This window comes from Spermophilus citellus, assembly GCF_964194105.1.
Source record: "Spermophilus citellus genome assembly, chromosome: 4".
Lineage (NCBI taxonomy): Eukaryota > Metazoa > Chordata > Mammalia > Rodentia > Sciuridae > Spermophilus > Spermophilus citellus.
The window spans coordinates 117224858-117237800 of NC_138185.1; the positions used below are offsets into that span (position 1 = coordinate 117224858).

At 35.1% G+C, this 12943-nt stretch overlaps 1 protein-coding gene across 6 annotated transcripts in view; it reads right to left on the minus strand.

Moving 5' to 3' along the window:
- USP3 (ubiquitin specific peptidase 3) overlaps nt 1–12943 on the minus strand; it is a 95833-nt gene that overhangs the window by 12884 nt on the left and 70006 nt on the right. For all 6 annotated transcript variants that reach the window (XM_081290646.1, XM_081290649.1, XM_081290648.1 and 3 more), the window contains 3 exons: nt 9402–9548; nt 5839–5945; nt 5592–5672 (listed from right to left, as the gene is read on the minus strand). In XM_081290646.1, the coding sequence (XP_081146772.1) occupies nt 5592–5672; nt 5839–5945; nt 9402–9548 (335 nt within the window). The remainder of the gene's footprint in view (nt 1–5591; nt 5673–5838; nt 5946–9401; nt 9549–12943) is intronic.

Sequence of the window (12943 nt, forward strand, 5' to 3'; positions counted from 1 at the left end):
GTCCTCATCAGGTTTGGTACCAGGGTAATGCTTACCTTGTAGAATGAATCTGAAAGGCTTTCTTCCCTTTCAATTCTATGGAATAGTTTGAGATGCAATGGTGCTCATCTTTCGTTAAAAGGTTCGTTAAAAGTTCAGCAAAGACTATCCAGTCCTGGTTTTTCTTTGTTGGGAGCCTTTTTATTACCAATTCAATGTTCTTACTTGGTATTGGTCTAGTCAGGTTTATAATATCCTCTTGGTTCAATTTTGGTTAGGTCATATGTGTCCAGACATTTGTTTATTTATTCCAGATTTTCAAATTTGTTAGCATATAATTTTTCAAAATAATCCCTAAATGATCTGAATTTCTGCAGAATTGGTTGGAATGCCTCCTTTTCCATCTCTCATTTGGGTTTCCTCTCTCCCTTTCTTTCTAATCCAGCTAAAGTTTTGCTGATTTTATTTTTTACACAAGATGGTACATGCCTGTAATCCCAGTGGCTCAGAAGGCTGAGGATCACAAGTTCAAAGCCAGCCTCAGCAACTTAATGAGGCCCTAAGCAACTCAGTGAAATCTTGTCTCTACATAAAGTATAAAAGGGATGGGGATGTGGCTCAGTACCCCTGGGTTCAATCTCCAGTACCAAAAAAAAAAAAAAAAAATCAACTTTGTTTCATTGACCCTTGTAGTATAGTCTCCTTTAGACTTTTATTTATTTCTAGTTCTGCTCTGATCTTTTTAAAAAGAATTTTTTAGTTGTTGATGGATGTTTATTTTATTTATTTATATGTGGTACTGAGAATCACACATGCTAGGCAAGTACTCTACCACTGAGCTACAACTCCAGCCTCTCTGCTCTCATTTTTTCTTTCTTCCCTTCTAATTTTGGATATGGTTTTTGTCTTTTAAGAACACTGAAATACATCATTCGTTTTTGTCAAATCTATTTTTTTAATGTAGGTATTGCTATAAACTTTCCTCTTAGCACTGCTTTTGCTTTTTCCCATAGGTTTTGGTATGCTGTGTGTCCACTTTCATTTGCTTCAAGGAATTTAATTTTTTCCTTGACTTCCTCAATGACCCACTGTTCAAATTGTATTGTTCAATCTCCATGAATTTGCATGACTTCTAAAGTTTCTCTTGCTATTGACTTGTAGTTTCATTCCAATGTGACCCAACAAAGATACAGGGCATGATTTCAATTTTTTTGAATTTGATAAGATTTGTTTTGAGGCCTACTATTTGGTCTATTTCAGAGAAAGTTCTCTGTGCTAGTGAAAAGAATGCACATCCTGTAACTGTTGGATGGAATGTTCTGTAAGTCTAAGTCCATTTTATCTATGGTGTAGTTTAACTGATGTTGATTTGCTGGATGCTCTATCCACTGGTGAGGGTAGGGTGATGAAATCCCCAACTATTATTGTATGACAGCCTATCTCTCCCTTTATATCTAATAGTATTTGTTTTATAAAATCATGTGCTTCATTATTAGATACATAGATTTTTAATCATTTTATCATCTTGATGATTTCTTGATCATTACATAGTAACCTTTTCTCTGTAAAGTCTATTTGCCAGATATAAGTATGGCTCCTCCTGCTTATTTTCAAATTCAATCTGCATTCACTTTTCTTCCTTTCACTTTCATTCTCTGTGTCCTTACTAGTGAGGTGAGTTTCTTATAGGTAGCATATTTCTGGGTCTTATTTTTTTAGTTGTAGATGGATAAAATATATTTATTAATTTTTATGTGGTGCTGAGGATTGAACTCAGTGCCTCACACATGCAAGGCAAATGCTCTACCACTGAGCTACAATCCCAGCCCTGGGTCTTATTTTTTAATCCATTCAGCCAGTCTATGTCTTTTAGTTGGAGAATTAAGACCATCTACTTTTAGAGTTATTATAAAAGGTATGGACTTGTGCCTATAATTGTGTTCATTTTCTTCTAGTTGAATATTGAATATTTCTTCTAGTTTGAATATTATTTCTTTCCCTCTCATTCATCTCTGGGTTTGATGGCATACTATATTGATAACGTCTGATTTTTTTTCTCATTTGTGTATCTTCTACTAGGGCTTTTCACTTTCACATGCTGTCTTGGTGGTAGTAATCTTTTCACCTTTGGGTGAAGGACCCTTAGACATCTTTTGCAAGGCTGGTCTGGTGATCAAGAACTATTTATTTTTTGCTTATCTTGGAAGGTTACTATTTCTGCTTTGATTCTGAATAGCTTTGCTGGGTACAGTAATCATGATTGGCAGTTAATTCTATTAGGACTTGAAATACATCATTCCATACCCACCTGGAATACAGGGTTTCTGCTAAGAAATCTGTTGTGAATCTAATCGAGTTGCCCTTAAGTGTGACTTGGCCTTTTTTCTCCTGCACATTTTTAAATTCTTTGCCCTGTACTTTGACAGTCTGATTATATGTTGTGATAAGAATCTTTTTTGATCATGTTTATTTGGAGTTATAAAGGACTCTTGTGCTTGATTTACCATATCTTTCCCAATATTAGGTAAGTTTTGTGCTATTACTTTATTGAATATGTTTTCTATGTTTCTTAACTTTTATTTCTTCCCTTTTGGATATGTTGATAAGCTGGACATTTTATCTTCTAAAAGTGTCTCAAGGATCCTATGCATTTTCTTCTTTCTCATTTTTTCCTTTATTTTCTTTATTCTTTTGAAAGTGACATTTCAAAAGGTGTTTTCAAGCTCTTGATATTTTTCCACCTGATCTAGTCTGATGAAACTTTCAATTGTATTTATAGTAATTGCATTTATACTTATAAAGCTTTTCATTTCCAAAGTTTCTCTTTGCTGAATTTCTCATTCATATCCTATAATGTCTTCCTAATAATTTCATTGAACTTTTTGTGTTCTCTTGGATCTCACTGAGCTTTATAAAGATCACTTTTTGAATTCTTGATTAGGCATGTCTTCCTTTTTGACATATTTGGAATTTGTTACTAAGGGAGTTATCAACCTATTTAAGAAGCATGATATTGCCTTGTTTGTCCATATTTCTTATGTTTCTATGTTTAAGTTGATACAACTGATGACATGAATATCTACCACTTTTATGGATGGCCTTCATAAGCCAAGGCCTCTAGAAGATGTATTGGGGTATCAATGTGTTATATAAATTGTTATTTCCAGTTGGGACCCATACAGAGAAACTCTCTATGGGCTGCACCAGAATGGGGGGAATCCAGCAATCCAGGCAGATATGGTAAAAGTAGCAGAGTGTGTGGGATGCACCCCGGTCATTCCTACAATGAGAATGGTAGCCCCTACTGGGTAATATGGGTTTCCTTAGGCACTGCTGATATTGGCTGTTACTTGAATGAGTCTCTAGTACTGGCTGCTCAAGTAGTGGTGAAGGGCTTTGAAGCACTTGTCCCCTTGATTAGATACCACTGTGGGTCCAGTTGCTTCAAAGGGATAGATGCAAGCAGGAATCACAACACGCTCTCTATTGCATTTACATCCAGTCTTGACAGTGGTGCATGATCACATGAAGTGTGGGGCAAGTGATACAGGGGAGCCACATAAGTGCAAATGCAAGAAAAGTGTTATTCCTCTCTGCTATTACTGTGGGTATGCCTGCCAAAAAGCAGGATCCCAGACTCCCCCTAGATATGCACACCTATGGACAGTTATAGTGTCTGCCAGGAAGTAAGTGGGTGAGAACCTCTCACTTACTACCAGTGTCCCAAACTACCAGAGCACCACCTGCACTCACTCTAGGAACTAGGGAAGGTCCTTTCCTGGGCCCACAGCCTTTGGACTGCTGCCGCAAAAAATCCTTAACTTACCCGTGCCTGTCTCATGGGTCTTGGGCCAGATTCCCTCTATGCCCCAACTAGATAAAAAGCCTGAAATCTGTAGAGTAGACTGACTTTGGAAAAAGAGCACTGTAGCTGGAATCCATGTTCAGAAGGGATCTATTGTCTGAATTTGGACTGTTTGGGTGGGTCTGGAAATCCCTGTATAGCCCTATCTCTGAGAACCTACAGATACCCCACTGCATTGGCTCTGTGGGTGGCTTCCTCACAAGTCAGACGTGGTTTGGTGGAATGTCTGTGACACAAAACCCCTGAGAATACTGGAGTTGGGAACAGGTATTGAGATGCGCAAGAGTAAAGGTTGCTGTCTCATAAGAACCAGGGGAGAGGAAAACCTGCCTTCTAAGATCAGGATGGCCAAGAGGTATAGTTTCATGTAGGTGTCAGGATTGAGGACAACTACCTGCTCAGTTCCTGTCACCCTTATTTCAGTGCTATTCATGGACATGTTGGCCACTATGGCCCCAGCTGTAATCCTGCCTAAGAAGGTTCAGAGAGAAACTCTACCCATTAACACTACACTCCATTTCCCCCTTACACCTGATAATTCCTCAACTGTGAGGAGTTTTACCTGGATTCTGCTGAGGCCCAATCCCACTCAGTCCCTGGGAGGTAGAACAAAAGAAATGAGGAATCTGAGCCCTGGCTGTTACTACACTTTCAGGGTACACAGTCTAAGAAGGTTGGGAGAGAAACATCCTGGCATTCTACTTTTACTCTTTCCTGAGAGACAGGAATGGGTGGGACTCAGGTTTATGGCTATCACAGCTGCTGGCCTTGAAGCTGCAAGATGCTTAGGGAGCTGTCTTTGGTACTATGAGATGCACATAGGCCTAAGGCTTCTGGCAGTGTCAGGGGGCTAGCTGTTGGCTCCTTAGGCAGGATGGTGTCTGATGGTAGCTAGTAGTGGCTATTGTACCAGCTTGGATTCTGAGGGTTGGACAAGGCCCAAAGTGAGTTACTTTTTTGGAGTAGAGCAATCCCTGTTAGATAAGCCAGTTCCCCAAACTGAATTTAAAGTCTGTGAGAACCAAGAAACTCTCCTACAGTAAAAACTACTGGTCTGTTGCTGTTAATGGGGTTGCTAAAATTGTGGGGCTCTTCCCCTCAGCAACCCTAGCTAATAGGGAGACAGGGCTAAAGTTGCAATTTGTTTTTTTCTTTAGGCTGCCTTTCTGACTCTCCATGATGTTTAAAGTCCCCATCATTTCTTTGCTGATTTCCAGAATTCTCCCCCAAAATTACTCTCCTCAAAATACAGGGGTATTTTTATTGCCCTGGTTCTTCTCTATGGCAGAATTGCATATAAGAACCTCTATTCAGCCATCTTGGATCCTCTTTCCACAAATTTATGTCTTTTTCCTTGATTAAAAAGCTAATTCTCATCAATGAAAAAAATTAGCACAAAATGTTCCAAAGTAAATTAAAAGCAGGCTTCCAGCTTAGCCAACTGTTATATCATCAATTGATTTCTCAAATTATCATTCATATAAAAGAACAAATGACACAATTCAAAACTTTGCTGAGTATTCTTTTGGTAGTCACTAGTGGGATATCCATAAAATTCTATTTCATTCCATCAGAAATTTATTTTGCTATTAAATGGAATTTTGAAGGGTAGGAAAAAAAATTCCTATTAAGTTACAACAAAGATTCATTAAAGATATGAATCAAGATCTTTAACCACATGAAACTTAAAAATCTATTCAGCTTTTTAAGAAAAAAATGAATTCTGGAACATTAAAATATCTTTTACCTCGTAATGAACAAACTGGTCCATTTTCTTGATTTTTAGAGCGCTTACTTCTGAACTGACTTGGAATATCCAATGAAAGATCTTAAAATGAAATAGGAAAACACAAGATTTGTTAAAGGAATATAACTTCTCAAAAAATAATCTTGAAAACAGATGTATTTATAAAGATTTTTTTCCTTTGAAAAATAAACATTAAAATTATTATTTTAATAAAACAGCATATATGCATATGTCAAGTATGTCTTACCTAGAAATGGATCAAATTTCCTTGACTCTGTCCCACATATGAGGCAGTTGACCTCATTCTGGAGAATGCCTCCAAATATAGCCGTAACAACAGTTGATGCTCCATTTCTGAAGAAAACACCATATGGGAAACATCTCACTAAAAACCACTTCTTTGGAAGAATATGTATATAATTTATATTTACTTAAATTATGAACTAAAAACATCAAAGCTATATATACATATACTAAATAAAAGGTTTAAGCTACTGGTCTTCCCCTTCTAATCCTGCTACTTTCTCCATAAACAACTAACACTTATATACATGATGTATTTGTATTAACAACAAATGTATATGTTGTTACCCCTTCCACCACCTGCCCTCACATATCCCTCAGAAAGGAGGAAACTGCTATATATTTGAATCTTTGCAACACTTCTCATAATGCACTGAATTCTTACAACTACTCGACTTTTAATGTTATCCTCAGTCTGAAGAAATTTAATGCAAATTTAGTAATTACTGCTAGATGTATAACTTAAATTGAAATTGCTGAGTGTAACTGTTGAAAAACCTTTTTTAAAAGTTCACAAAAAATAAGACTAATTTTCTTGTAGAGATCAGAAATATATAAATTTAAGAACAATGAAAAATGTTACATAAGCCCTTTGTGCCTCTGCTATAGCAAATGTATACAGGATAACAGGAACAGCACCTACCCCAGAGGCCTGATGTGACAATGAAATGTGTTATAAATATACTTTAGAAGAGTGCTTTTAGCAAAAAGAAACCATTTGAAGTATTTGTCATTGTTTTATTAGCACAAAGTCAGATTATACCTGCTATTTGCTTCCCCTGCCCCCTCCAAGTATATATCTTCATCATCGTGTACCTCTGATAGCTTCAGTGTGTCACAGCAGGGACATACCATGGGCTCAAAAGGGCACCAACGAGAGCAGGAATAGCAAACACCTGTAGAGTACTATTTTGTAGGCTCCTTTCTAAGAATCCTCAACTAGCTCTATAAGGTAGAAGATACTGGTATTTTCATTTTATAGACTAGGAAGCTGAGGCCAGGGGTAAAGTGGCCTGTCTCAAGGTCTGGCCTGAGCAACTGCTCTTAACACTATATTCCTTCTCTTAATTTAACCAAGATAATATTAATAGATATTGAAATGACTTCAGTTTTTGCTATCATCAATAGTACTACAATGAATGCCTTATGCACTTACTTGAGACAGAAAACACCTTTTGCTATTAACAATTTAAGATGGTTTCTATCACTTAAAATTCAATTGTACTTTCTGAGTTACTCCAATTAACCTTACTGCAATGATAAAGCAGACAAAAAACCCAAGCAATTTTTCTATTTGAAAACTTTGATTCCTTTTCAAGGAAAGGCTTCCTTACTTGACTAGTAGAAGAAAAAGATTGATTTTATTATTTTAAAAAGAGTTCATAAGACACACTGGCTTTAGTAAATTAAAAAATGGAAGATACACTGAGAACCATAGACATTTCAGACTTATACCTGTGTCATAAATAAAGAATGTACCCAAAAACTACCTACTACAAATGATGGAGCTATAACTGACCCTTTTATACTGATGGTCACATTTAAGTTTACCTTTAATTAAAATGGAACTGGTTACTCCATTAAAAAGCAGTATATTTAAACTCAACATAGCTCGCTCTTCTTTTATAATCACTTCCTCTGAGAAATCAAGTTTTGGCTATCTGAAGTATATAGTGTACCATGACTTAAAAAAAGATTCATAAATTAATTTCAGAATTGCTGTTGCATTATATTAAAACTGTATTCCAAGAGAGCTTAAATACTGAGGCTCTTACAGTGCTGGGGTCCTTTCTATTACACTTAACAAATTTCTACATTAAAAAGAATACATCTGCCATTTTTTATCCCCCTTCAGTGGGAGTGGGTGTATTTATATGAGTAAACAGAGATATTGCATATGGGATATTTTTCTATTTTCAGCAAATAAACATAGATTCTGAAATGCCTCCTCCCATGTGCACTGAAGGAAATAAAAGGAACAGTGAATTTTTAATATTTGATTATATATAATTTTCTTTCTATTCCTAACTCAAAAATGGAACTTGCAATTACTATTCGTTAAAAATGTCAAGAAAGGGTATAGACTAACACTGAAAACTCAGAACTAAAAGAACATCCTACATTATTATACAAGGGTGTCCTGGGCATCATATAAAATAATAAATTTCACAGTCTACCCATTTTAGAACCCAGTTCAATATCCATTATGTATCAATATGCTATGATATAACACAAACAGAAATTTTCATTTAATATATACATCTTTAATTTGGTGCTAGCAAGAAAAACAATTTTCCTTTCCTTTCTATATGGGAGTCTAAAGGGTGTCACAGCTACCAGAACCTGGAGGGACAAACCTTTTGAGAAATAATGGCAATTCACATCAGTTGCCTTTCTCTGATAATGCCAGATTAGCTGTGAGGCTGCTTTGTCATTAAAAAGATCAAGTCTTGCTGAGCACAGTAGTGCATGCCTATAATTCCAATGTCTTAGGAGGCTGAAGCACATGGATCACAAAGTTCAAATCCAGCCTCAGCAACTTAGTGAGACCCAAGCAATTTAGTGAGACCCTATCTCTAAATATAAAAAAGAGCTAGGGGATATGGCTCAGTGGGTAAGTGCCCCTGGTTCAATCTCCAGTACCAAGAGGAAAAAAAAATCAAGTCTTACTAAACCAGGTTTATTTTATGTATTACTCTTTTTTTCTTTGAGGGAGTCTTATAAATCCCTTTCCTATATAAATCAGTACTGGCAATTTTTTTAATTTGAATAAAATAAAACTATAATTGACCAAAATCCAGGCTTAAATAACTAAGTCACTCCTTCTTTAAGCAAAATAAATTCTCTGGTCTGAAAGCATATTTTGGCTACTAATATACAAGAAAGTGGTTTGTTTTTATTCATGTTGAGAGGCAAGTAAAAAATAGAGAACTTAAAAATTCCTCAGTTTCATTTAAGAAGACAGATTTTAGAAAAATTCACATTCTTTTAAGCTTTTGTGTTTGGTAAATATAAAATTATTTTGTTATAAAAATTAAGTCTAAGACTAGGGCAGGGATTGTGGCTTAGTGGTGGATTATTTGCCTCACATGCGTGAGGCACTGGGTTCAATTCTCAGCACCATGTATAAATAAATGAATAAAATCAAAGATCCATCAACAACTAAAAAAAATTTTTTAAATTAAGTCTACATATTATTCTACACATTTAGAGGAAATTTTTTAAAGACTAAATTATACTCATATTTTCTCTATTTCGTTTTTAAATAATCTATGCAAAAAACAATCAGAACTATATTAAAATGCAAATACAAGACTCCTCTAATCTGGAAGCAAGACATGTTAATATGTTAGTCCATTTCATAAAGTTCAAGTCCATTTGGTGCACGAAAGTTTCAACAAATGTCCAGCTTACCCCTTCATCTTCTATAATCTAACACATAGTTTCACCAATAGAAATGTCAGAGATCCTCCGGGAAAAAAAAAGAAAAAGAAAACTAAATCTTACATGCAGCATTTGTTACTTGCAGGCAGAGTAGAATTCTCCTGCAGAATTGCTGAGCGGGATACTCCATTGAAACCACCCTGAAGTTCCAAGTGTAGGTGGTCCAAAAGGTAACGCATGAATTCATGGGCATCCTGTTGCTGATAGCCCCTTGAAGCAAACAGAAACAGTTATGTGGAAGGCTCTGCCTGCCCAGCCAAACACTGGGGGTGAAAGGGTGGGGCAGGCAAAGTGCCTGGAAGGACTGAAGCCATGTGGTCACAAGAACACCAAGTCTTCATCACCCTTTACCCCACTAGCTCTACATAATACAAAAAATTTCTCTTCCAAACAGAATTTGCTACTTAAAAATAAGCTTAAAAACCACTGAATATTAGAGCTAATTGAATTTGTAATGGTATCCTCAACTGCTTCTCTGCTTTAGAGAGGAGAATACTGAGAGGCAAAAAAAAAAAAAAAAAGGTCTCCTGGATAGTTGCTGAAGCGTCCTACTATCCCATATAGAGCCTCTCTAGAAAAGGCTCAAATGTTAAAATTTCACAAACAACCACGTTAAGAAATAAAGAATTTAGAACTCCTTAGATAGAAAAATACTGATTTTTAAAAATTTGAACAAAATTAAACTATAATTGACCAAAATCTAGGCTGAGATAGCTAAGTCATTCCTTCTCTCTGAAAGAAAGGAAGAAAAACCTTATACAAAGAGTTAAAGATGTCCTTCACATTCTATAGTTGCATCTTAATCTCCAATCCAAAAAGACAAAATACTTTTTTAAAATGCATTGACTCTTATACAATTGTGACATTCTTATATTATATCTTACATATATGCAGCCAGGATGTTACATGGAATTCTTACACTAATACAGATCAGTGGTAAGAAAACACTGAAAGCAGACAGAAAAGTGACACATTTGGAAGGTTTGGGGCTAGTCAGATTAAAAAAAAAAAATCAAGCAATGATATATAAAATACTTTCATAAAACCATAATAGAAAGGACTTCTGTCTACATTTTGCCAGCATAGAAGTTTCCTTGTAATCAATCTAAATCTTCTGATGTGTGGGATTTGTTTATTTGTTTGTTTTGTTTTCTGACACCAGGGATTGAATCCAGGGACATTTAACCACTGAGCCACATGTCCAACCCTTTTTTGAGACCGGGTCTTGCTAAGTTGCTGAGTCTGGCTTTAAACTTGGAATCCTCTTGCCTCAGCCTTTCAAGTCATTGGGATTATAGGCATGTGCCACTAAAAACATTTACAATCCCCCTTTTTTCCCTAAAGATCTTGATTGACTTTATTTTTGCTTCTAGAATTTGGTTATACTTCATTACATAAAACAGAATGTGTTTCCTGTAATTCTATTTTTAAACATTTAAATATATAATTTCCTTGACTTATCTGAGAGCCTTAATAAATATTATCTAGTATGTTAAATTCAATAAACTTCAGTGATCTTATCAATTATTTCCCAATCATACCATCAAGGCTTCTGAAACTTTCTCTGTAGTCAACTTAGATTTCTCTTGTTCTGTAATCATGCTAAAAGAAACACTCTTTACATTCAGGTGTATGTTTATGTTCTGTATTCATATTTCAACCATGTCACTCAAACAATTGCTTGTTAACTAATGAGAAAAAGAATTTATGAAGAGCTAATTGTCTTTTTGCCAAGAGAATTAAGACAGAAGGAAATAACAATGGCCCCAATTTTAACAAAAGTTCTGTATCTTCACTTGTTCATAAACTCAGATAAAATTATCCCCTGTTCCTAATGTCTACATAAAATCTGTAGTAAAGTTGTCATGAGCAATCATTATTAGAGAGCACACTACAAATATAGAAAGCCAAAAAGGTCTTGAAGCATCATTCTGAATGGAGGGTTAAGAAAGAAGAACACTGATAAAGCACAAGGAATAAATAAGAACACAGGGGCAACTGTCTCTTCACAATAATTTTTGGCACAATGAAGACAAACCAAATTTAGCCAAATCTTAAGGACAAAGAAGTGTTCTGATAAAGAATAATCAAAGAGCTAGGTGTGGTGGTATACACCTGTAATCCCAGTGACTTGGGAGGCAGGAGAATCACAAGTTCAAAGCTAGCCTCAGCAACTTAGCAAGGCCTTAAGGACTAGCAAAACCATCTCAAAATAAAAAAGGGGCTGGGGACGTGGCTCAGTGGGTAAGCACCCCTGGATTTGATCCCTGATGCCGTAAAAAAAAGATAATAATTGAAGAAAAGGTTTCTTTGTACTGCTTAAGTATAAAAAGCAAGCATTCCAAATAATGCAACAGATATCACCAGATAAAGATATGCAATTACTTGTGTGATACAACATGCAAAACTGACATTACTATGCATTACTGACTATTTTGGGTTTTGGAAGTGTCACTATAATTTGGAAAATGGCAAAGACCAATAAGGAATAGGATATGCCTCTATAAACTCAAACGTTATCATTCTAGAACTCCCTCTAAATTACTTAGGACACATTAGAATTTTAGTTTCTATTCATATTTAAAATGTCTTTAATATTTATACAAAAATTCTAAGTTACTGTTTTGGGAAAAATATCTGCAAAACCAAAATATGTTGATTTATTTCTATCCAATATTTGATATCAATCATGGCTGAGTTGCCTAAAGACAAAAACTCCAGAAAATAAAAATGACAAAAGTGAATTTGTGTTTATACAAAATAATAATTTCTTAGCTAGAAAAACTAATATTGTTTTTTTAATATTTATTTTTTAGTTTTCGGTGGACACAACATCTTTATTTGTATGTGGTGCTGAGGATCGAACCCAGCGCTGTGCACATGCCAGGCAAGTGCGCTACCGCTTGAACCACATCCCCAGCCCAAGAAAAACTAATATTGTTTAAATAACATTTTAAAAGTCCTTCTATTTATAAATATTTAAAAAGATTATTAATATACCAATGCAAAGATCTATGTTGTTTATAAATATTTTTATACTTTCTATAAAAACCAAGAAGAAAAGCTAATCAATAAGAATAATGTCTCAGTTACTTATTCTCCCATTACTTTTAAAAACATTGGTTGTAACAAGAAATGATTAAAAAATAAATAAATAAAAGTTCTGTGTTAGGAAGTTAAGGCAAATAAATTAGGTTATACATTAAAGTAGAAATAGCATAAGAGTGACATGAAAAGCAAGCAAATACTATCAGGACCTGATGTGAATTATTAAGAGACCTTCTTGAAGTATTAAATTAAGCTGAATCCTAAAGAAAGAAGATAGGGATAACAAGGTAAATACTATAGGCAGAAGCATATGACATACAAAGATATCAAAGCAACAAAACAAAATCATGGAAAGGAAAGCAAAGAATAACAAAGGCTAGCATAAAAGACTACCAAAATTACAAAAGAACATACCCTTTGACCCCGCAATTCCTGAATGTGTATGTATAAGACATTTCATTGTAACACTGTTTAGAATGGCAAAAGATTACCAAAAAAAATCTATACAACCATTGGTAGGGGAGTATTACATAAATTATGACACAAGTGTAAAATGG